A 25,234-nucleotide genomic window follows, 5' to 3' on the forward strand; every position below is an offset into this window, starting at 1 on the left:
TATAATGTTAGATATTTAAGAATTTAATTAAACATAAACATCTAGAAGGTAATGGGTATGATGGAAATAACAGAACAAGGGAAAGGGAAAGGGAGAGCGAGGATGAGGGGTACTTTGCCAAGGTGGTCAGAATTGACTTCGTTGGGGAAGGGACATTTGAGCAAAGACTTGAAAAAAGTGAGAGAAGATCTGCGTTGCCAGGAGTAGAAGTAAGTGTGTTCTGGGCAGAGGGACAAAGAGTATGCCTAGATTTGGGTGCACACCTGGCTGGCATGAGTAACAACAAGGAGTCCGGTGTGACTGGAGCAGAGTAAGCAATGTTAATGTTGGTGGTAGCTGGTGTCAGAATGTGAGGAGGTGGGCAGGTGGCTTTTAATGTTGACGCCTATGGGTCCTCATAGGTAACTACTTTGGCTTTTACTCTCAGTGGAATACAGAACCATTGAAGGATGTGGAACCAGAGGATTAACACAATCTGATTATTGAATAATTCACATAAGAGGGAATGGAACTCAGTCAAGGTTGACAGTAGTGATGACATCAGATGTCGGATGTACTTTAGATTTCCTGATGGATTGGATATGGAGCTAAAGAGAAGCATCAAATATGATCTCAAAATTTTTGTCTCAGTAGATGGCAGAATGGAGTTTCCTCTCAAGTAAGATGGTAGCAGGTTTGGGGAAGGAAGGAAGAGCTCTCCCCATAGCCTAGTTTCAGATATGTTTATAATATATGTTAGACATGTTCTTGAGGTAGTTGAATAAGAAGCTGGATATCCAAGTCTGGAGTTCAGGGAAGAGGTCTATACTAGAGATTTAAATTTGGGAGTCATTGGCATACATGTGTTCATAGCCACAGACTGTGTGAGATTACCAAGGGGGGGAGTGTAGCCAAAAAGAAGAACTTAATCAAATATGTACAGCTTTTTGAGAAGGGAGGGGAGGGGAAAATGGGGGAAAGGAGATGGTATTACAAAAGCCTAACTCAGTCTCTGTGTTAAATAGGATCACTGAGCCTTCTGTAATTAAATGGAAGTAAAGCATATGATCCCTTAAACTGTCTTCTACCTATTGGTAACAACTATTAACATTTATTGAGAATTTTGTGCCAGGCTGGCAGGCTTTAGTTCTCAAAATAATGTGTACATTAAGCATCATTGTTATCCTCATTTTATAGATGAAGAAAGCTTTGACACAGAAAGATAAACTTAATTGAAATCTTAACAGATGGTAAGTTATAGAATTTTCTGACTCCAGAGCATGCTTGAAGCAAGGCTGCTTCTAGCCCATATGGTGCCCTTGTGAAATCAGAAAACACTTCATTTCACAAGCAAAATGTAGTTATTGCCACAAAACCCAAATTCCCAGGGGAGCGGATTCCCAGGGGAGCTAACCAGGGCACCAGCCGGTAGCCACTCTGCCTGTGGCGCACGACCGCCTGTGCTCTTGCGTGATCCCACGCCAAGACTCCAGACAAGCTTTAAATCGTTTGTGTTACTTCTTCGCCCACTTCCATATAGGACAACTCTATCAAGTTCAAAGTTGGGGAATGGGAAGTGAGTCTTCCAAAGTGCCAGGTAAGGGAGAGACCAATCACAGGTGTCACTAAGAATGTAGTCAGGACAGGTGCAACTTGGGCAGGTGTGTGCCAGTATGTAGGTGAATAGTCTCCTGAGTGTGTGTGTGTGTGTGTGTGTGTGTGTGTGTGTGTGTGGTGTCATATGCACACTATGTGGGTTTTTGTAGGAGTCACTCGCCATTGCTCCAGAACTCTTAGGCCTGCTTGTGATTTTAGAGAATATTTCTCCCTAAAATGGTACAGTGTCCAATCTGAACACTCCTAAGCAGCAACCTTATTCCTAATCACTTTTATTCATTAGACAATTGTTAAATGTCCACCTACATGCAAAGAGCTATACGAGGCACTACAGATTCAGACCCTTGTTCTTTTTATCAAGGAACATAATTTCTAGTAAGAAAAAATCTACATAAATAGTATATGATGTGAAGTGTTAAGTTCTACGAGAGAAATATTGTAAAACTGCTATGTGAATTCACAAGAGGAAGTACTTATTTTCAGTTTGCTTAAGTAAAAAACAAAATGTCATGAAGGATGTAGCATTTGAGGAGTGGATTGAAAGGTGAAGGTTCAGAGATGGAAACAAAGGTATTTCAGACGGAAAATTGTGGATAAAAACAAAGTGATGTGGGGACGCCTGGATGGCTTAGTTGGTTAAGCGACCAGCTTTGGTTCAGGTCATGATCTATGGTTCGTGGGTTCGAGCCCTGCATCAGGCTCCGTGCTGACAGCTCAGAGCCTGGAGCCTGCTTCGGATTCTGTATCTCCCTCTCTCTCTGATCCTCCTCTGCTTGCACTGTCTCTTTCAAAAATAAATAAAAACACAAGAAAAAAATAAAAACAAAAACAAAAGTGATATGAAAGTATATTATAGTGCATGGAAATAGTGGATATTTAAGTAAGGCAAAGTAGTATATCGATTCTAAATCCTGCCTTGGACTCCTGAGGTGCTAGGAAACTATTATAGTGGTTCCCCAAACCACTGGCAAACTGCAAAAGGAATGAAAAATGTCTTGAACACATATGTACAACTTCTTAAAAATACATAAATGCTTTTTTAAAAGTTTATTTTTGAGAGAATGAGCAGGGAAGGCGAGAGAGACAGGGAGAGAGAAAATCCCAAGCAGGCTCTGTGCTGACAGCTGTCAGCTCTGTGGGGGTCTTGAACCCACAAACTGTGATTTCCTGACCTGAGTCAAAATCAAGAGTCCAAGGATTAAATGACTGAGCCACCCAGGCACCCCTAAATGTTTTCAATTAATACAACAGAAATCATTAAAAAACGACTGCATTCACAATAGGGCTTTGTTATGTATTTTCTAAGTCAACAAATAACAAGAATACTATAACGAGCTAGTCGAAGATTTTTCAGTGTTAAAAGGAGTCCTGTGTTCAAGAAGGCTGGTGGACGGAGTTAGACAAACCTTTAGCTTAGTTTGTTTCCTCATCTCTGTAGCGGGGATTATAAAACCAATCTTGCTTGTTGCAACAATTAGAGAAATACACGGCACATTTTTAGTGTTCAGCAAATGCCAAGTATTACAAAATGGAAAGTTGAGGTCAAATCAGAGTTCCCCCTTGAATATCAGATTAACTAACTGAAGCTTTTTCTTTCAGATGCGATATTTACTGACAGGAGAATCAAGGAAGGAAACTAAGGAGAGGGGTACTGTAGTGTAAGCATGAAGCACGAGCAATGCATTCCTGGGCTAGTACAGATTATAAGCCACAAGCCTCCGCATTTACCTATGTATGAGGGATGGGAGATGAAAAGGCCGCTATTTTGATGTAGCTGGTGCTGTCACCAACAAAAAAGTAAACTGAGATATGAGGTTCACTTTTGGATTATTTTGAGCTGTAGCAAACCATCGTGGCTGAAAATGTACACACGAATGTAAAGATCAAATATAATCTATGTTGTAAAGAAAGGTCTAGAAATTGTGCTCATTCTACGAAATTTTTAAAACTCTTTTTCTTTCTTTCTTTTTTTTTTACACAATAAAGCGAACTCGCAGCTTTGGAAAAGGACGTCCGCGTACCCACCAAGTTCCATTTGGCCAGACGTTAGGGCGCGCAGGTGATGTCACCGCGACGGTGCGCGCTTTTGCGTCTCCAAGGACGTGGTGCGTCTTTATCAACGAGACGCAAGGGGCGGGGCGACTCTCGTAGCCACCGCTCGCTCCTCCCGGTAGCACCCTCGTGCGTCCTCGCACGCCCCCTCGTGGTCTCTGGCTTTAAGGCTCTTCCCTGCGTCGCCTTCGGTCTCTTGTCATCCTGGATCAGCGCGTGCGCCCAACTCCCTGCCCTTCCCAGCGGCAGGCGAAGGGCGACGCCTCCAGGTAGAACTGAGGAAGTGCAGGAGGCGGTCTCTGCGCAGGGCCTTTGGTGCCTGAGCCGTCACAGCTCTTGGCCACCGGGGGCGGGTGCGATGGCGGAGGAACAGAAGTGCGAGAGCTTGGGGTCCGAGCCTGGCTCTGAGGCAGCGGCAACGGCGGAACCTAAGGTGTCTTCATCCAAGACCGCCGACGTTGTCAGAAGATCGCCGAAGCCGGAGGACTACAGTAGCAAGTGCGTGTTCTGCCGGATCGCGGGGCAGCAGGAACCGGGCACCGAGCTCCTGCATTGCGAGGTGGGGTGCGAAGCGGGCCGGGCGTGGGTGCAGGATCCCTGGGTCGGAGGCTTTGCCGTGGCAGACCGCGGTGGGGTCGTGTCAGGCTCTCGGGAGGGAGGGAGGCCTCGCAGGTGTGGACCGGGGTTGGGGATCCTGGGTGTCTTGGTGTAAATGACAGACTTGCTTCTTTCGGAGTGGGGACTGTCTCCAGCAGGCAGTATGCTTGCTGTGTCGAAGGGGGGACACGGTAGTGATAAAGCCAAACACTTCGGTTTCTGTCTTGCAGGTAATGGGTGGTTGGCAGAAAATAGCATTTGTGGCCTGTTTTTATTAGAGGGATTCCTCCGCCCTGTCCCCCACCACCTGTCTTTCTAGACACTGCTTTTAAATTCTGCACTCTCTGATACTGCTACTGGGGAGAAAACTGGTAGAAAAGAGATAATAGTTATTGGGAAAAGCTCTTTGTTAGACTGGAATGAGGCTGAGGGGAGCGGGGCAGAGGTCGAACTATTTCTTAATCGCTGCAGATTTCCACCGCAGGGTCCAGTTCCTACAGGTGTTGACAGTTGGAATGTATGCACATTTTCGGAGCACTAAGATTTTGCTCAGATACTTGAACACAGATATCTGCTACACGTTTCTTCTACCGGTTCTACTTGCCTTTAAAGAATCAGCCTTTGGAGAGGATCAGCTCCAGAGATTCTGGGTTGTTTTTTTTTTTCTTTCTTTTTTTAGTGATGCGTTCGTTAAAAGTGAATTGGAATCTGTTCTAACCACCTGGTGTCGGAAATTCATTGGCGAATAAGATAAAGGATAGTCAGTGTTCAGATCTTATCATCTAAAGGGTGGCCTGAATACAGAGGAGACGCCCCTAACCTTGCCCTGTACTTGGTGTGGCGGTTTTACCGCCTTTAGTATTTTTTTTTTTTTTAAACCATCGCCAGCTACAGCCCTAAACTAGCTTCAGACAAGGTGGACGGTTGTGTCAACCCAGAGTTGGGTCTGGCTCTGTAGGTGTTATGGAAATGCAGTGGAACAAAGGCAAGAATTTATGGCTGGAGAGAGGGTCGACGTGATAGATCTGGACATCTGTGCTGAAGAGGGGCAGGAATGAAGACAGCCCGCAGCGGACTGGGCGAAGGACGCAGTACATCAGTTGTCTGTCAAGAAGGCCTCTGTTGATCTGACCTTAAAGTCAGGGGGGACCTCTGGGCTCTCATTCACTCCTTATTTTACTAAGTTTAAAATTAGGCTAGCAAGAGATGAAGCGAACTTTTTAACTTCACAGAATTCAGTATTGCGTAGATTCCTAGAAACTGCTTTTAAACACACTCCAGTACCAATATTGAGGAAAACGAGTAGATAATGGACACTAGTAGTGTAAAAAGTTTGTCTAAAAATAGTTATGGAGCGGAGTGGGATGGCCCAAACTTGTATCACAGTTGGATTTTTTTGTTGTTGTTTTTCCGGGCAAAAGGTCAGGAGTTCTTCTTTGTGAAAAAACATTTTCAGAGTGAATTATGTGAAGAGCCTGGGGCATGTTTACAGAGGAAATTAAACAAATAAATACTTTTATACCCTATCCAGGGGGCACAGGATGAATATATACAGTAGGTATATATCTTCTTATGAAGATGCACATGCTTGGACAACAGTGCCTCAAAAAGGTGCAGATCTTTTCACAGTTGAATCTAGAATGATTTGATATATAAGAGCTCATTAAAGGTTAAAGATTTATCTTTTTAAAAAGAGAACCTAATGTTTAGCCTGTTTTTTTTTGAGGTATACACATTATATTCTTATATTCACCTATATTTATTTTTAGAAATAAATATTTAGAAACTATTTATATAAAGTAGAGTAAACTTATAATTAAGTACAGAGGAGGACTTTTGATTTGGAATCATTGGAGGTACCTATCATCATGTGTGGCTTAGCCTGAGAAGCCTTTCTGGCAAAAGCTGGAGAAGGTTCCTCACTCCGTGAGCATCCGTATAGTGTTTTCTTGTTGTATACTGTGCAGTTGAGACTAAGCCAATACCAGAGCACGCATTCTCATTGGGAGAGACGTCTCTTCTAAGGGGATGAAAGTTCATTTTTTGGCGGCAGTATCTTAACTCTTTCTGTATGCGACAAAGATAAGCATAGGGGACACAAACAAACAAACAGTATACCTGCAGTTATAAATATCATGACAGTGGCATCAGGAAAAAAAAAAAAGTCCTAAGAATGTCTTTACAGGGAAGCCTGGGTGGCTCAGTTGGTTAAGCCTCCGGCTTCAGCTCAGGTCATGATCTCACAGTCTGTGAGTTTGAGCCCAGTGTCGGGCTCTGTGCTGACAGCTCGGAGCCTGGAGCCTGCATTGGATTCTGTGTCTCCCTCTCTCTATGCCTCTCCCTTGTTCACGTCCTGTCTCTCCGTCTCTCTCTCTCTCCCTCAAAAATAAATAAACAGTAAAAAATTAAAAGAAAAAAAGAATGTTTTTAGAGGGGTGAAAGTGAGGAATGGTTGAGAACCACAAGGCGAGGTGCTTATTTTCACCTTGCTTGAGACCACAGTGAGGAAATACTAGTTTGACTTTGATGTCCTCCCCTTTCTTAAATCAAACCTCAGATGGCATGGTACGGAAATGTTCTTACAATTGTTATTTCTTCTTAATTTGCTTTAGATATTAGCCAGGGGTCAGTTGCAGAAAGAAAAACGAGTTACTTAAAGGAGAAATAGATTTAATATAGCGAATTAGTTGCTTAAAAAAGTCATTGCCAGGGGTGAAGGAACAGAATCTAGAAAAGCCTTCCAGAATGACCTCCAGAACAGCACTTGCAGAACTGGTGACCTGAGGAGCCGTTTCCTGTGCCACAGTCAGGAAGGTAGGCAGGCGACTGCCACCGGAGCTGAGACCTCAGGAAGAGGTCGCTTGAGGTGTGACCCAGAGGCGAGGAAGTGGTGTGACTGCAGCTGTTGAGCGGGGACTCCTGCGGGAGCCCGATGGGTCTGGGCTGGATTCTGCTTCGCTCTGCGTGGCTGGCTGTCCCGCCCCTTGCTTGTTTCACATTTCTGACCTCCGGACAGCAAAGGCCAGCAGCGCCTACATATTTCTGCCCTCTTTGAGCAACAACATGGTGGCAGAGCCCTGTGGCTCCACACCTGTAGGCCATGGCGACCAAACAAGGGCTGTCTCCTGTGTGTCTCTGGACTCCCAGGAAGCTGTTGACTAGACGTTGGAATGGGAGAGAAAAGGAAGAAAAAGGAAAGTGGGTGGCCCTGCAGCTGGCCAGTTCAGCAGCTGGAACTAGCAGAAGCAGCAGAAAGGTGGCTTTGCCTCTGGTTAGCTTGTCGAAGCATCTAGGTCTAAAGTACATCTAATTGGCAGGATCTGAATTCCATCTCGGGATTTTGGCTTTTTAAAATTTCCGTGGTACTAAAGACACAGCAGTATTTGGAATGGAGGTTGAGTACCCACCTACCCTGTTCACCGCGGCTTCTTTGTTGGATGTATGTGGATGCTTAGCACGCAGGCTCAGATTCAGTGGTATAGTGAAGTCCGGAGAGACCAGCTCTTCGTCTAATCTGTATGTGCTCAAAAGTGGTAAAATATTTATGTTTTAGCCTGGGGTACAGGCAGAAAAGCTTATTATTTATATGTATGAAATATAGGCATGGCATACAGGATATAAACAGATGTCCAAATGGCTGTGGTTCTAAAATATCAGAGGCGGGGGACAATTAGAAAAAAAAAACATAAAAAGTTTCCTTAGGGGGATGATAATGAAAATAAAAAGGCTGAGAAACATTGTTAAAATCAAGCAGCGGCCAAAATTCCAACTTAAGGTGTTTTGCATGGACAGACTGAAAGATCATGGGAAGTCTATCTCTTACTGGAAAAGTATGTAAAAACTATAATGACACCATTAACAATTTTTTTCTAAATGTTTGTTTATCTGGGAGAGAGAGCAAGTGGGTTAGGGGCAGAGAGAGAGTGGACAGAGGATCCAGAGCGGGTTCTTCGTTGACAGCAGCAAACGATGTGAGGATCGAAATCAAAAACCCCCGAGATCATGACCTGAGCTAAAGTCAGACGCTCAACCCCCTGAGGCTCTCAAGTGCCCCAACACCATTTTCTTTTTCCTTTCCTTTCCTCTTTTTTTAAATTTTTTATTTTTAACGTTTATCTATCTTTGAGAAAGAAAGACACAAAGTGTGAGTGGGGGAGGGTCAGAGAGAGAGAGAGAGAGACACAGAATCAGACAGCTCTGAGCTGTCATCACAGAGCCTGACATGGGGCTCGAACCCACAAACTATGAGATTATGACCTGAGCTGGAGTCGGCCACCCAACCGACTGAGCCACCCAGGGGCCCCTCCTTTCCTTTTTTGCTTCTTTCTTTCTTCCTTTCTCTCTTTCTTCCTTTTTTTCTTTCTTTCTCTCTGTCTCTCTCTCTCTTTTCTTTCATTCAGAATACAGGAGGGAACATTGGTAGCTTTATCTTTCTATTTAAGCGTCTGTCATTTATTCACATTTATTTATTAAACAGTTGTTTTGGTTTACTCTGTGTTATTCACTTGAAGTTCAAGGATAAATATGGCATGTCCTGTACTTGAGAAGCTTGCCTGTGATCTGCATTGAAAGCATAAAGGGGAAATTCTTACTTAGTGGTTGTCAGTAATGGAGATTCAAGATCCTGTGCTTTAGAGTTACTTGAAATATCTTTCGTTGTGTGGTCATGTTATCAATGTGGCATACATTTAGGTTTATTTGGTTCTGTTTATTTTCAGTTTTTAGGGATTAATTTTTTTCTGCTTAAGTCCAAAAAGTAGTTTACATATTCATGTTTTAAAGTCAAAATTGTAAAACAAAGTACATTTGGAAAAACCTATCATTCATTCTCTTGTCATCTTTATCCTGTTGCTCTTCCCTCATGAGAAACTAAAAAATATATTTTTGGGTTGACCTTCCATTGTGAGAGTTATGTATGCGTATGTTTAATTTTGTATTTTTTTCTTACCTGAAAGATGGCCCAACAACTTTCCTGCTTCTTGCTTTATTATTATTTTTTCAACATAGAAGTATATTTCAGGGGTGCCTGGGTGGCTTAGTCAGTTGAGTTTCATGACTCATGATTTCTGCTGAGGTCACAATGCCAGGGTCATGGGATCAAGCCCTGTGTTGGGCTCCACAATGAGTGTGGAGCCTCCTTAAAATTCTCTCACTTTGCCCCTACCCTGAGCGTGCATGCTCTCTCAAAAAAATATATTTCAGAAATCATTTCATAAGTATATAAAGATCTTCATTCCCTATATTACTTCATTGTATGTACTTACTATAATTTATTCAACAGTCTCCTAGTTGAATAGTGGACCCTTGGGTACCTTTTTTTTTTTTTTTTTGCTATCACAAATCATGCTGTGAAGAATAGCTTTGTACATGCGTCATTTCATATTTTTTTGTCATTGTATCTTTGGAATAGGAGAAAGTCTTTTTTTAAATTTCTTTTTCACATTTATTTATTTTTGAGAGACAGAGAGAGACAGAGCACAAGTAGGGGAGGGTCAGAGAGAGAAGGTGACACAATCTGAAGCAGGCTCCGGACTCTGAGCTGTCAGCACAGAACCCAATGCAGGGCTTGAACTCACAAACCGTGCGATCATGACCCGAGCTGAAGTCAGACACTTAACCGACTGAGCCACCTAGGTGCCACTAGAAAATCTTTCTTAAAATGAAAAGTCTAAATAGAAGCACCTGGGTGGCTCAGCTGGTTGAGCGCCCAACTCTTGATTTTATTAGCTCAAGTCATGATCTCATGGTTCATGAGTTTGGGCCCCACTTGGGCTTGGGATTTTCTATCTCCCTCTCTCTCTGTCCCTCCCCTGCTTGTGCTCTCTCTCTGAAAACAACAACAACAACAACAACAACAACAACAATAGAGTCTAAATAATGGCTGTTTCAGTAGTAGCAGTGGGAGAGAGGGTAATATCAGAGGACCAATTTCAATATTTTAGAAAGTTTGATGGAAATCTAATTCCATTATTGATTGCATTGGCTATCTAAAATGCATTACTACAGGATCTTAAAATTTTCCTCCCTCTCTATCTTCATCTTAAAGACAAGTTTCTCTTTAAAAAAAAAGATTTTGTGGGGCACCTGGGTGGCTCAGTCGGTTAAGCCTCCGACTTTGGCTCAGGTCAGATCTCACGTTCGTGGGTTCGAGCCCCGTGTCAGGCTCTGTGCTGACGGCTAGCTCAGAGCCTGGAGCCTGCTTCCAGTTCTGTGTCTCCTTCTCTCTCTGACCCCCCCCGCCTCTCATGCTCTGTCTCTCCTGTATCAAAAATTAATAAAAAAATTAAAAAAAAAAGATTTTGTTTAAATTCCAGCATACAGTGTAATATTAGTTTCAGGTATGCCATATAGTGATTCAGCATTTCCATACAGCACCCGCTGCTCATCACAACAAGCGCCCTCCTTAATCTCCACCACCTAGTGAACCCAACCCCTCACCCACCTCCCCTCTGGTTACCATCCGTTTGTTCTCTATAGTTAACCTGTTCCTTGGTTTGCCTCTCTCTCTCTCTTTTTTACTCATTTGTTTTGTTTCTTGAATTTCACATATGAGTGAAACGATATGGTATTTGTCTTTCTCTGACTTCTTTAGCTTAGCTTAATACTTTCTAGCTCCATCCACATCATTGCAAATGGCAAGATTTCAGTACTGTAATGGCTGAGTAATATTTCAGTATATATATTATATATGTTATACACACACACACACACACACACACACACACACACACACACCATGTCTTCTTTATCCTTTTATCGGTCAGCGGACACTTGGGCTGTTTCTGTAATTTGGCTGTTGTAGATAAGGTTGCTATAGACATTGGGGTGCTCTTGCACTGTTGGTGGGAATGTAAACTGGCACAGCCACTCTGAAAAACAGTATGGAGGTTCCTCGAAGAGTTAAAAATAAAACTACCCTGCGATCCAGCAATTGCACTACTAGGTATTTATCCAAAGAATACAAAAATACTAATTCAGAGAGAGACATAGACAAGTTACTCTTAATAGCTGGAGAATATTCAAGATTTTTGTGTTGTTGTGCCTCTACATTTTTGCAAATCTTGGCTGAAGGTATGTTTAGTGAGGACAGCAACAAAGTCAATGATTAAACATTATTAGTATTAGTTATTAAATGTTTATTTATTATGGGGGGGGGAGAGAGAGAGAGAGAGAGAAAGAAAGAAAGATTGAGATTGTGAGCAGGCGTGTGTCAGAGAATCCCAAGCAGGCCCCATGCTATCCGTGCAGAGCCCAACATGGGGTTGGGAGAGACTGTGAGATCATGACCTGAGCCGAAATCAAGAGTTGGACGCTTGGGGCGCCTGGGTGGCTCAGTCGGTTAAGCGTCCAGCTTCGGCTCAGGTCATGATCTCACGGCTCGTGGGTTACAGCCCTGCATTGGGCTCTGTGCTGACAGCTAGCTCAGAGCCTGGAGCCTGCTTCGGATTCTGTGTCTCCCTCTCTCTCTGCCCCTCCCCTGCTCGTGCTGTCTCTCTCTGTCTCTCAAAAAATAAATTAAAAAACATTAAAAAAAAAAAAGAGTTGGACGCTTAACCAACTGAGCCACCCAAATGCTCCAAACACTGTTTTAATAAAGTAATGTTGTGGCCATTTTATAGAATTCTTGAGATAGGAAAGGGACACATAATACTTTGTTTTTGCTGCTTTCTATTTCAATCATGGCTCTACTGAAGACTAAAGTAAACAAAAAGTCTCATTTTCTGAAGTGTGGTCTTATCAAAAGTTGACTTGTCAGTCACCTGAAGCTTAAATGATGAGCAGTATGGATACTGATATGGAAGTTCATGGTGTAATATGGACTTTCACCTTTGTTCTCATTGAAATCAAGAATACCAGCAAGGATATGAGGTTCTCGTTAAATGGAATCTTTGATCCTGAAACAGAGAACTAATGAGCAACAGAGCATTCTGGGAGTTTTTCTGAGAGAAACTTATTGATATGCTGATTGATACTGACTTTAGTTTTGACTTTTAAAAATGATTATTGAAATGTAGTTGACATATAATGACAATTTCAGCTGTGTAACATAATAATTCAATAATTCTACACATTACTCAATGCTCACCTTGGTAAGTGTAGTCACCATACAACATTATTATATTATTGAGTATATTCCCTATGCTGTACTTTTCATCTCCATAACTTATACCTGGAAATTTGTACCTCTTAATTTCCTTCACCTATTTTGACTCCCCCTTTTCTTGTAGCAACCCACCAGTTTGTTCTTAGCATAAGAACACCCTCTGGGTACATCCATGTTGTCATAAATGGCAAGATCCTATCCTTTTTTATGGCTGAATAGTATTTCATTGTATATATACATTGTATCTTCTTTATTCATTCATCTATTGATGGGATCCTGGGTTGCTTCCATGTCTTGGCTATTGTAAATAATGCTCCAATAAACACAGAGGTGCATATATCTTTCTGAAGTAGTGTTTTCATTTTCTTTGGGTAAATACATGGTAGCAGAACTGGTGGACCGTAGGGTATTTCTATTTTTCATGTTTTGAGGAACCTCCATGGTGTTTTCCACAGTAATTGCGCTAATTTACATTCTGATATAATGGATTGAACACTTAGTACAATATACTGGAGTTTGTTTCAGAATTTCAAAGGCTTTTTAATGCTGTAAACATAACAAAAAAAGTAGTTATATACAATTGATGAAAAAATGTTTAAAAATGTAATCTTTGTATATGTAGATGCTACATGATTTTCCTGTTATAATTGAGGAATATGTTACTTTGTAAAAAAAGTATATGTGAAAAATGACTTATCAATCTTGCTATGTTTCTGTAGTCAAACTGTTATTAATTAACAGATATTAAGAGTGAAAAACCCTTAGGTAGGTAGCAATGGAGAAATATATAATGAAATAAAATAAAACCCTGGCATAGTTGGTAATGAAGTTTTAATGAACTTCATTGATAATTGTTTCCCTGAAATTAGCTTTATATAAATCTTTTCATTTTCTGGAACAAATGAGTATGTCATGAAGGGCACTAAAGCTTGTCTTTGTGGACTTAATGCATAATCACAAAATTGCCCAGGCGGTCTTAATTGTAACGTAAGTACTATTTCCGTGTCAGACTGAAATTTATGGTATTCAAGACATTCCAGAACAGCTTTAGGAAGTTCTTTTAAAAAAAATCTACTAACAAATGTGTTTTCCTTCAGAATGAAGACCTAGTTTGCTTCAAAGATATCAAACCAGCAGCAACTCATCATTATCTTGTGGTGCCAAAGAAGCATATTGGAAACTGCAGAGAGCTAAAGAAAGAGCACATAGAACTGGGTAAGAAGATGGCCATGTTCTTCAGGGTTAAGCATTTTCAGTTGGCATCAGTGACGGCAGTGACAATGAAAGAGAACAAGTCTGGCCAAATATGATGAAAAAGGAGCATTATGACTCTTTGAAATTCCCACCATTGAAAGTTTCAAATATTTACAAAAATAAAGACCATAGTATAAGCTCCATGTATTTTTCACCCAACCTCAACATTTACAAACTCATGGCCTATTATTTTTCATCTATAAACCTTCTCCCACAGTGGATTTGAAGCAAATTCCAGACATCATGTTATTTAATCCTTAAAATCCCTAATAGATAATGCCTCTTTATGTTTTTTTTTTAAATGATAGCTTTTCTTGACTCTGGAAATGGAAGATGCTATTAAAAAAATTACAGGCAAATAAGTTGTGATATGGCATCGGAGCTCATATTGCCTGGGAGTGACACTATACATATTTGTATGGCCTTGTAAGCTTCTGGTGTAGACGGACTAACACTAAAATTTAGTAATGAGATTTAGCAATCAACTTTTAACTTCTGAAAAGAAGATCTTGGATCTTGTCCTTCCAGGATTATCCAGGATCTTCTCACTCATGATTTCTGAGAGTCACCAGTTATCATTTCCTAAGACATTTCTAAGTTCATTTCATGTCTGCTTTAATAGCCTTTGTCAACAGGGCCTGGGATTAGTTTGGTCAGTAATTTAAGTCACTGATAAGATATGGGCCAGATTTTTTTGAAGGTGATGAAGAAATATCTTTGAGGGAAAACTTTGATGTGTAGTTCATTAGTGCTTAGGCTACTGAATTACCAGTTTTTAAATTTTCTTCTCGATATTGCAAAATGCCTCAGTCATCTGAAGTTCTATGAGTACATTTCATACTCATTCTGGCAGGTCAAGACCGACGTATATGCAATATTTAGTATCAAGCACCAGCTACCATTTCCTTTTTGTACTATTTTTAAGAAGCAAAAATTATGTTCATGTGTGGTTTTGTTTCTCTAATATTTCTTCTTAAAATTTATTGAAAGTTGTTATAATTGTTGCAAATAAAATGTTACCAATTTTGAAGCAGCATGGTGGGTGTTTGGGATTTCATTACATGGTTCTGTCTGATTTTGTTTGTATTTTAATAGTTTTGTAATAAAAGTTTAAAAGTTCTTGCAGGGTGCCCAGGTTGCTCAGTCCGTCAAGCATCCCACTCTGGATTTCAGCTAAGGTCATGATCTTGGGTTTGTGAGATTCAGCCTCACATCAGGCTTCATGCAGGCAGTGTGGGGTTGCTTGGAATTCGGTCTCTCTTTCTGTCTCTCTCTCTGTCTGTCTGTCTCTGGCCTTCCCCAGCTTTCTCTCTCTCTCTCCCTCAAAATAAATAAACTTACAGAAAATGTTGCAATTAATATTTTTATACAGTTTAAAAAGTTGGGGAAATGATAAGCACATAGAGACCTCAATAACACTGTCATAAGCACTGTGGTTATAATTAATATTTACAGAACTCCACCTAACTATAGAATACACAGTTTGTTAAAAGCACATGCTTACCAAGGTAGACCATGTTCTGGGCAGTAAAATAAGTCTAAATACATTTCAAATGATTGACATCTATAACATTTGTTCTCTGATGACAATGGAATTAAAGTAGAGAAATAATAAAATCTAGAATAGCACTAAATATTTTTAAATTAACACTTTTAAATGATTTCTTAATAAATAGGTCAAAGAAAACAATATTGAATTGATTGGTAACAAAAATCCAACATATCAAGATTTGTGGAATTTGCCTAAATAATACTTACAGGGAAATTTAAAGCTAGATAGGTTTATGTTAGAAAATGAGGTTTAAAACCAATGACCTAAGTTTTTGCTTTAGGATGCTAGAAAGGTGAATCGGTCTAAACTAAGTACAAAGAAAGACAAAGCAAAGTAGGTAACAGTGAAATATAAAGGAGACTCTAGGTTTCGCTCCATATAGTTTGAGTCTGATTTTAAGTGAATACATAATTATGATTGTCATGCCTTCTCAATGAATTGAGCCTTTTTAAAAAAATTATTGTAAAATGTCCCTCTTTATCTCTGGAAATACTTCTTGAGTCTACTTTGTACGATATTAATTTAGCTACTTTTCCTTTCTTATTACTTATTGTTCACATTGGGTATGTTTTTCTATACTTTGAACCAATTGGATATTAATATTTAAAGACTTTAAGATACAAAAAGACTTTAAGATAGCAATATAGTTGGGTCCTGCTTATTTATCATTATACTTTAAATTTAGTATGAAAATCTGACTTTGTTTGGAATGTTTAGTTCATAAATGTTTAATGTAACTATTGGTACAGTTCTGTTTAGGTCTACTATCTTGCCATTTGTTTTCTGTTTGTCCCATTTTTTTTTAAGTTTATTTATTGATTTTGAAAGAGAGAGAGCACAAGCTGAAGAGGGGCAGAGGGGGAGAGAATTCCAAGCAGGCTCCACACTCAGCATGGAGCCTGCCATGGGGCTTGATCCCATGACTGTGAGATCATGACCTGAGCCAAAATCAAGAGTTGAACACTTAGCTGACAGAGGTACCCAAGTACTCTATGTCCCGTTTTTTGTTGTTACTGCTCTGTTTCTTTCCTGCCTTCTTATGGTTGTCAGACATATATATATTTTTTATAATTCCACTTTATCTCTTGCCTTTTCATGTATTCCTCTCCACATTTTTTAAAAAACTGTTGCTCTAGAGAGATTAAAATACACATTGTATAATTATCACAGTCTACTTAGAGTTCACATGTGTCAATTCATGAAAAATGTAATTTTGCAACACTATGTATTATTATTATCATATATATTATGTCTACACACTTTATAAAATGGTACTGTTAAAAGCATTGCTTTAAAGCAATTAAAAGAAAACACATTCCATATCTAGGATCTTGGGAGTATTTTTAAAAGAAAGCAAGATACAGTCTTATTGAAGTAATGAGCTTTCTTTGGATGATATGCTAGTGACTTTGTCATGGAAGTCTGTCATCCTTTTGGCTCAAGCCTGACTTAGAGAAGTAAACATTAGCAATAATTTTATAAGCCTCTTTATAATAACCATCCTCAATAGATTCTCTCATTTCTTCCTCTTCCAAATACTTCTCTACACCATTCAGAAATAAAAGGGGTCTAAAGCTTGTCATTGTGCTTTGGACATTGCAGGTTACCAAAATTTTTCTCATGAGAAGCATATATCCATCCAAAGGCCATAAAGCACCAAGATAATAAAGATGATAAGGCAGAGAGAGTTTGGAAGCCAAAATAGTTATACAAACATTTAGCTAGTCAAAGGTGTCCTGACAGGTAGTACTATCATATCTCTAATTTTAAAAAAAATTTTTAATGTTTATTTATTTTTGAGAAGAGAGAGACAGAGTGTGAGCAGGGGAGGGTCAGAGAGAGAGGGAGACACAGAGTCTGAAACAGGCTCCAGGCTCTGAGCTGTCAGCACAGAGCCCAACGTGGGGCTTGAACTCACAAGCTGTGAGATCGTGACCTGAGCTGAAGTTGGATGCTCAACTGACTGAGCCACCTAGGCACCCCTCATATTTCTTATTTTGGCTGAAAGACAAATTCAAAGTTTTCCTGTCTTTTCTTAACTGAAGCATTTTTTCGTTTATTTATTTGATCTCCATATGATTAGAAGTAGACCTCAGTAGGAGCAGGTGTCCTCAGTCGTCACTTGATAATACCCCTCAACAGCTGTTCAAAGTCAGCCTATATGACACTTTGTGATAGGCTGAGCCTTCACTTCAGTGCTGATGGGCAAACTTCTCGGTAACTTAAAACTATTAAACAGATCATTTTAATGTTTACCCATTTGATACAGCTTTTGACTGGGACCGTAAAAGTTAATATTATTTACAACTTAGTAATATCTCCTACTGTATAATATCATTTCTTTCCTGTTTTACAGTTGAGAACATGGTAACTGTTGGAAAAAGCATTCTTGAAAGGAATAATTTCACTGACTTCCAAAATGCAAGGTATGTGTACTTCCAGATAGAAACCAATATATGCAGTTGTTTTTTCCTGAAATGTCATTTCTTTGTGGGAAATGCGAGCAGAGGCAGCAGAGTGCCTGGTTTAAGTGCAGTTTTCTTGAGCGTAAGCGTGCATTGTTCACTGGTAGTGTACATTTAACAAGTAAGTCTTCCTGTCATGTCTCAGCATTTTCTAATGATATCCACTCTTAGTTTAGACAGACAAGTGCACTTAATCAGTGCGTAGGTAAAATGGTTGAGTACACCTTTCCCTGTTCAAGATGTCCATTTCTATAAAATTGTGTGTAAATTGAATTTCTTTAGAAAATATTTTATTTTATATAATTCTAAAATGTATTGTTATACTTGTCGTGTGAAACTAACTAGAATTTGTTGCCTGCTGAACTGAATTCTGGCATTCACCAAAGTCTGAGCAAAAAGCATGTAATAAGAATGTTCAACTTGGCAACTATTTTAATTAATCTAAATAGTGGAATTTTTTTCATTTTTAAAAGACTTCTGACTTTGCCTAGTGTGACCAAAGGAGTAGTGAGGCAGGTGTAGCAGAGATCACTTCTAACATCTGAGCTGGAATTGAAAGTAATCTGAATTCTAATGTTTTCTGGGCTACTTGCTGTACTGTGCTTGTACTGGCTGCGTTACCTGAGACGTTTAATCTCTCCAAGTAACACCTGCTCTGCCCACCTACGGGCTCAAAGAAGATTGTGTGTGAGAAAATCCTTTGAAATCGGTTAAGCACTATTCAAGAGAGATAATGACAAGAAACATATGGTATTTGAGACCCTTTGGCCCAAAGCAGCACGTTCCCTTTCCAGTCATGGAGTGCATGCTAGAAGAATGGACAAATGCCCTGAGAGTCAAGAGCCCTGAGTCTTGATCCGATCTCTACCACTGCTTGACTTTGGGATCTTGGGGAGTCTTCCACTTTTTGGATTTGGCTTCTCCATCTTTGAAATGAAAGGGTTGAATGAACCCTTGGGTTTCTTCTCTCCTTTAGATTAGTAGGTTACATGGTTCTATATTACATGAACTCCTGTTTCTTGGAGGGAAAACCTAGTCTCCTTTTCTAGGTAGTGGTGGAAGCTCTTCCATCTGTGACGTGTATCTGACTCTACGTGTGTCAGCTCTACTCTTGCTGCACTATAGCCCCTCTCCCACGCCTTGCTCCCGTCTCCAGGCCCACTCACAGGAGTCTTTTTTGTTTGTTTGTTTAATGGAGACTCACAAATATTTGAGCAGGCAAATGTTCCCAGGCTTGGATTACTCTTACAGGTATGCCTTGCTCTACTCAGAATTCCTAAGTGGACTTACAAAACTGTGAACAGATTTTTAAGAGATAGAATCATATTTAAAAATTTCTTAGTAGAAATTTGTTAGTAGTCCAAGGAATACACCTATAAATGTTTTATAAAGCAGATAAATTATGAATAATTAGCATCTTATTTTCATTATTAGGCAACAAACTTGAGTGATGATAAAATTTTTAAAATAATGATATAATTACTCTTACTACTGAAATATTGGTTGGTAAGGAAATCACTATTAAAGGACAAAGCACACCATCTACTGGCTATGTCTTAGAATAAAGGAAGCCTTCTGCTTGAGCATCCTGTAATTTTTTTTTTTAAAGATTCATTGCAGAGCCATATCTTAGGAGAATTAAAGGCTAAAATGATAAGGACCAAGGGGATAAAACACAATGCCAACTCAGAATTCATCAAGGTTTTACTGGGGCATAATATACCTTTGAGCCCTTCCTTAATGAAGAGTTTGTTACTATGAACTTCCACATGAAAAGAGGAGGAACTGTGAATGCTTTGAAGGATAGAAAGAAGGTGGTAAAAGATATTCGAGTGGCAATTTGTCCACCCTAGGTAACCTGTTTGGGACGCCCTTAATATTTATATGTTTTATCATAAAAAATAGTTTTAAACTATTGTAGAACTGATTTGCCACATATCTCTTACCTTTCTGTTTTAGAATGGGTTTCCATATGCCGCCATTTTGTTCCATTTCCCACTTGCACCTTCATGTTCTGGCACCTGTCGATCAACTTGGCTTCTTATCAAAATTGATTTATAAAGTGAATTCCTATTGGTTTATCACAGTAAGTGTTATTCTTGTAGTAGCCGCATACAAAATTATTGAAAATATTTGTCCTTTTTTTGGGTAGTTTTTCTTTTCTTAGCAACACTAGGCACTTATAACTCCCATAGACTTGATCATCTCTTTTAACGTATTGCTTGCACATGCCCAAAGTAATATTTTTAATTTGAGGGATTTCCCAGGTTATCTTATCTGTAGGAATAGAAGCTATGGCTAAATCTCTCCATTGCAGGCAGACTGTATGATATAGAAGAACCATGACATTAATAGTTGAATTCAGGATTCGGTCTGGATTGAAATTGTGGCTCCATTAGTCATTTAAGGTACTATGTGCTAGTTACTTAAACTTTTTAAGGCTCAAGTTCTGTATCTGTTACCTACCTATAAGGAATACTTCCTACCTGTAGAGTTGATAAGATGATTGATAAAATGATTATATGTAAAGCATTTAAAACTACCTTGCAAATAGTCCTAGTAAATATTACTTGCCGCCTTTGTTATCATCATCAACATTACTATAGGGATGAATTTTAGTAATTTTCTAGTTTAGAAAAGGACTGCATTAGTAGAATCACCTCTCAGATCTGAGGTTGAAGCTTTGAGCCTAAAAAATTGCAGAATTCTCTTTTGCCAGTGTGAAAGTAGAATAGAATTCAGCTGATTATAGGCCTGTTGCCTGACAATCTAACTTTAGTTGGTAAGTGGCTGCTCTTCCAAGGCCACTTGACTAGTAATATACCAGTTGCTATGTGTCCATGATGTTAAGGTGGCCTGTAAGTGCTGTGTACAAATTATCACTGAATTACAAATGAAATAATTACTGTTAGTTAATGTTATTATTATAGTCACGGCACATAAGAAATTAAAATGCATGATTTCTAGAAACTTCATATTTCAAACTTATCTCTCTCATTAACTTGTCCAGATGAGTTATTTAATGTAAAAATAATTTAAGATGTGTGTGTGTGTGTGTGTGTGTGTGTGTGTGTGTGTATATACGCAAAATAAAAAAGTGGATGTTTGACAGAGCAGTTGGTGTGGTCTCTTTAAAAAAATCAGTGTGATTAAAAAAGGGATGTTTTTCCTTATTTGTATTTTTGATTTTCTACACGATCCATGCTTTTGTAATAAAAGTCATTAAAATATATTTTTGTAATGTTTTATTAATATTTCCTTACTTGACTTTTTAGTTAGAAGAAAATGAATGAACATTATAAGATCTGTTAATGGTTCATCCTGTGAATCTGAACTCTTCTTAAATTTGTTAGTGTATATTATTATGAGACTGAAGAAAATTAAGAGAAAGATATTAAGGTTTATTTCAAAATCTCTTATATAATATTTCAGATATAAGATGTTTGAGAAAAGTATTTGAAATAATTAGAAGACTTTGGTTTACTTTTTTAAAGTTTTATTTTTTAGAGTAGTTGTAGGTTCACAGCAAGATTGAATGGAAATACAGTGAGTTCCCATGTACCTTCTGTCCGCCATACTATAGCCATCCTATACCACAGTGATACATTTTTTATAGCCCATGAAATTATAGTGATACATCATTATCACCCAAAGTTCATAATTTATATTAGGGTTAATTCTTGGTGTTGTGTATTTTATTGGTTTAGACAAATGTGTAATGACATGTACCCACCATTATAGTTTAAAACAGAATAGTTTCACTGCCTTAAAAAACCCTCTGTGTAGCCACTGATCTTTTTAATGTCTCCACAGTTTTGCCTTTTCTAGAATGTCTTATGATTGGAGCAATACAGTATGTAGCCTTTTCAGATTGGCTTCTTTTACTTACTATTATGCATTTAAGTTTCCTCTACATCTAGTTTACTTTTTTAAATGTTAGTATTTTATTTATTTTCCCTTTCTTATTGAAGCTTCTTAATGAATATGCAATGTGGATAAAACTCTGCCTACTTAATATACAATCTGGAATATGTTTACAATAGTTTATAAAACTATTATATTGAGAAATTTTGTAAGATATTTCTAGGAACAGAGTATGTAATATCCAGCTATTCTGCTATGACTTATTATAGTAAGGATGCCAGGAGAATTATTTTATGTAGGGCATAATAATTAGAATTTTAAAATGTTATTTTTTCAAAATTACAGGCTGATTGCTTGATTGAAAAACTAAGAACATGAAAATGTCAACAGTGGAAGATTTTCCTAATCTTGGATCAACATAAACTAAGATTTTGGTCCCTTTGAAGTCTAATTACAATTTTAAGGTTTGTTGGGTTTTATGAGAGGCTATTACTGGTGGTCTTAAATCTTTTCTGAATGTCTGTTTTCTTCAGATCGCAGTACAGTTACGTGGATACTCTGTCACTGACTTCTTTGTTTTGATGGTTGGTTACGTGTGTAAGGTATAAGATACTATAGATAATATCCCATTAAAACAAGTTCTGTTAATCAGGAAGGCTCTATTTTATTTAAAAGTTCAAATGTTTTCATTTTTCCAGTAGTCAACTATAATCATGATTTATTTTTGAAGAATAAACTGGTATAGAAAGTACTTCATTGGAGCCTTTATTACTATGGGGGGGGGAGTAACCATTTCTTGACAGTTCTATAATTTTACACATGAAATTTAAATTGAAGAGTACCGTACTACATAGTGAGCCCTGTTCTTGTTGATGGAAAGAATTGTATATGTGTTCCTTTTTACTCTTACTTCAGGTGCTGGTTTTCACTTCTTAAAGCCTAATGTTTTTGTAATAAATTGTTCCTGAAAGCTATATAATATATGTAAAGTGATTTCTAATGGTGAATTTCCAAGAACAATCAACTTGGTTATCCAAGAGAAGTCACTGTAATGGAATTTTGTCTGCAAGAACATAAATGGGGAAGAAATAGAAAGTGGTTATAATAATGTATTAAAACTAGATAGAAACTGTTGTTTTATGGTTTGTTTGTTGTACCAAAGGAAAAGTAGATTTCAAAAGTGGTTATGTTTAGCTTTTATCATGAAGAAATCCTGATTAGAAAGTAGTGATAGATAAGCTTCGATGAGAAATCTTATTTTAATAGCACAGTGTTAGCATTATTGATCTGTCATTTCATGAGACATATATCTTTAGGAATTGTGCTGAGCTACACTAACACCAGTGAATGTGAATGACGAGTAGGTGCTGAAAGCTTATCCTACATTGTGCCAGCATATAATAATACCATGTACATAAATATAAATGAACACAAGGATTAAAGTTTTGATGTTAGAAATAGGCTCTGATGATTTGTTTTCTTTCTTATTTTTGGCATGATACTAAACATGGTTTTATGGAATGAAATAATTATTACAATGTTTAGTTACCACATCTGGACTAGTTACCACATCTGAAATAAATATTCATTTATTCATTTACCAAACATTTGCTGAACATTTAACATTTACCAGACACTGCCAGGATCAGGAAATACAGAAGTGAGAAAGGACAGTCTGTCTTTAAATGCTAATTTGAAGACAAAACCAGTGATTGTAGTGTAGGGTGTTAAGTGCTATAATGTCCACAGAAGAGACTCTGGGAAGGAATATAATTTTGAGAGCAGGTGTCAGTAGAACTGAGTATTTAAGACTCAGTGTTAGGCAGGTATACAGTGGGAATTTAGGCTGAGAGACCCACATGTACTTTCCTTGAGTTCTGCTTCTGTTAATACTTACTTTATAATTGAAATGAATGTTTACATTCCATCTTATTCAGCGAATGTGGAAGTAAGGGTTATGGGTTCTCAAAATTAGATTTCCAGGCTCTCCAACACGTCTTTGTTAAGTAGCTCACTGAGCACCTACATGGATAAGTAGTTGCAAGTTTGCAGTTATCAATTCAAATATGACCACCTCCAGAAAAGGATGCATGTACAACACGTGAGTTTGCAATGATATAATTGACAGCATGATATTAATAACATGTAAGGTATTTAAGGAATTCTGAAATGTCTTATGGACTCTTCAAAAATATGATTAGCCAACTGATTTAACTTCTATATGTTTATATCCTCGCACAGTTAAGTTTTCCTTCTTTGTTGGAAAACCCTTGATCTTCACATTCTTAGAAGCACTTCTCTTTTACTTGTAAAGATTAAGAAGGTTACTACAATTAAAATTCACTGAGCCTTTTCAGTAAAGTGTTTGGTAACTTAGTAGCTATCCATGACATTAGTTCAGCACAAAATTCATAACTTGTTTTTAAAATGTTTAAAGTACTATCTAGAGCATTATTTATGCATGTTATGATATTACTTATTTGTAATTGGAGAATTGTAAAATTATTAGTGAGCTATTGTTCTTACTTAACTAAAAGAAAAATAAATATGGAAAAATACTATGTCAAGTTTTGCCTCTGGAGTTTTTAATATATGTGGGTTTTTTTCAGTGATTTTATTTTTTACAGCAGTTGTTCGTTCACAGCAAAGTTGAACAGAAGGTACAAGATGTCCCATATAGCTTCCCCTTCACACATATGCATAGCCTCTTCCAGTGTTAACATTCCCCATCCGAATGGTACATTTGTTGCAATTGATGAATGTACACCGCACAACATAATTACCCAAGTCCATTGCTTATCTTAGGGTTCACTCTTGGTGTGGTACATTCTAGGCGTTTGAGCACATGTATAATGACACGTATCTATCATTATAGTGTCATGCAGAGCTTGTTCACTTCCCTAAAATCCCTCTGTGCTCTACCCCCACCAATGTCTGAAAGCAATATCTTTTTACTTTCTGTGCAGTTTTGCCTTTTCCAGAATGTCATATAGTTGGAATCACACAGTATATAACCTTTTCATATTGGCTTCTTTTACCTAGTGATATGCATTTAAGGTTACTCCCTGTCTTTTCATAGTATGATAGCATATCTCTTTTTAGTGCTGAATAGTATTCCAATGTCTGGATGTACTACAGTTTATCCATTCACCTACTGAAGGATATCTTGGTTGCTTCCTAGTTCTGCCAGTTATGAATAAAGCTGCTGTAAACATTTGTATGCAGGTTTTTGTGTGGATATAAGTTTTCAGTGTCTTTGGGTAAATACCAAGGAGCATGATTACTGGGTTGTATGATAAGCCTATGTTTAGTTTTATAAAAAATTGCCAAACTGTCTTCAAAAGTGGCTATGCCATTTTGCGTTTCCCACCAGCAATGAATGAGCTGTTTGTTCCACATCCTTGAAAGAATTTGACATTGTCAGTGTTTGGGATTTGGCCATTCTACTAAGTGTGCAGTGTTATCTCATTGTTTTAATTTCCTTTTCTCTGATGACATATGATATTAAGCATATTTTCATATGCTCATTTGCCATCTGTGTATCTTCTTTGGAGATATGTCTGGGTTGGCCCATTTTTAAATTGAGTTTTCTTATTGTTAAATTTTAAGAGCCCTTTGTATATTTTAGATAACAGTCCTTTATCAGGTGTGCCTTAAAATTTTTTTTTAATTGTTTATTATTTATTTTTGAGAGACAGAGAGAGACAGCGCGAGCAGGGGAGGGTCAGAGAGAGAAGGAGATACAGAATC

At 38.3% G+C, this 25,234-nt stretch overlaps 1 protein-coding gene and 1 long non-coding RNA gene across 6 annotated transcripts in view; one reads left to right on the forward strand and one right to left on the reverse strand.

Moving 5' to 3' along the window:
- Positions 1-9,280, reverse strand: part of LOC115295432 — a 54,580-nt gene extending 45,300 nt beyond the window's left edge. For 3 of the 5 annotated variants that reach the window (XR_003910394.1, XR_003910393.1, XR_003910392.1), the window contains exons 1-2: positions 9,194-9,280; positions 7,657-7,759 (exon numbers count right to left, since the gene is read on the reverse strand). This is a non-coding gene — a long non-coding RNA (uncharacterized LOC115295432). Of the gene's footprint in view, positions 1-6,898; positions 7,404-7,652; positions 7,760-9,193 lie in introns of those variants that run through there. The other 2 variants (XR_003910391.1, XR_003910390.1) reach the window with 2 other exon arrangements.
- Positions 3,894-24,051, forward strand: HINT3 (histidine triad nucleotide binding protein 3). The gene is made up of 5 exons (XM_029943318.1): positions 3,894-4,207; positions 13,447-13,564; positions 17,512-17,581; positions 19,580-19,706; positions 21,830-24,051. The coding sequence occupies exons 1-5, from the start codon at positions 4,007-4,009 to the stop codon at positions 21,860-21,862; spliced, it is 549 nt and encodes a 182-aa protein (XP_029799178.1). The 5' UTR covers positions 3,894-4,006; the 3' UTR covers positions 21,863-24,051.
- The last annotated feature ends 1,183 nt before the right edge of the window (positions 24,052-25,234 follow it).

Source organism: Suricata suricatta, chromosome 7 (assembly GCF_006229205.1).
Source record: "Suricata suricatta isolate VVHF042 chromosome 7, meerkat_22Aug2017_6uvM2_HiC, whole genome shotgun sequence".
In the NCBI taxonomy this organism is placed as follows: Eukaryota; Metazoa; Chordata; class Mammalia; order Carnivora; family Herpestidae; genus Suricata; species Suricata suricatta.

Bases quoted from the DNA above. Each gene is read 5' to 3' on its own strand.
- HINT3 (XM_029943318.1), top strand. From the start codon at position 4,007: ATGGCGGAGGAACAGAAGTGCGAGAGCTTGGGGTCCGAGCCTGGCTCT. The intron at 4,208-13,446 runs GTGGGGTGCGAA...GTTTTCCTTCAG, and splicing joins CCGAGCTCCTGCATTGCGAG to AATGAAGACCTAGTTTGCTT. The intron at 13,565-17,511 runs GTAAGAAGATGG...CCTGTTTTACAG, and splicing joins GAAAGAGCACATAGAACTGG to TTGAGAACATGGTAACTGTT.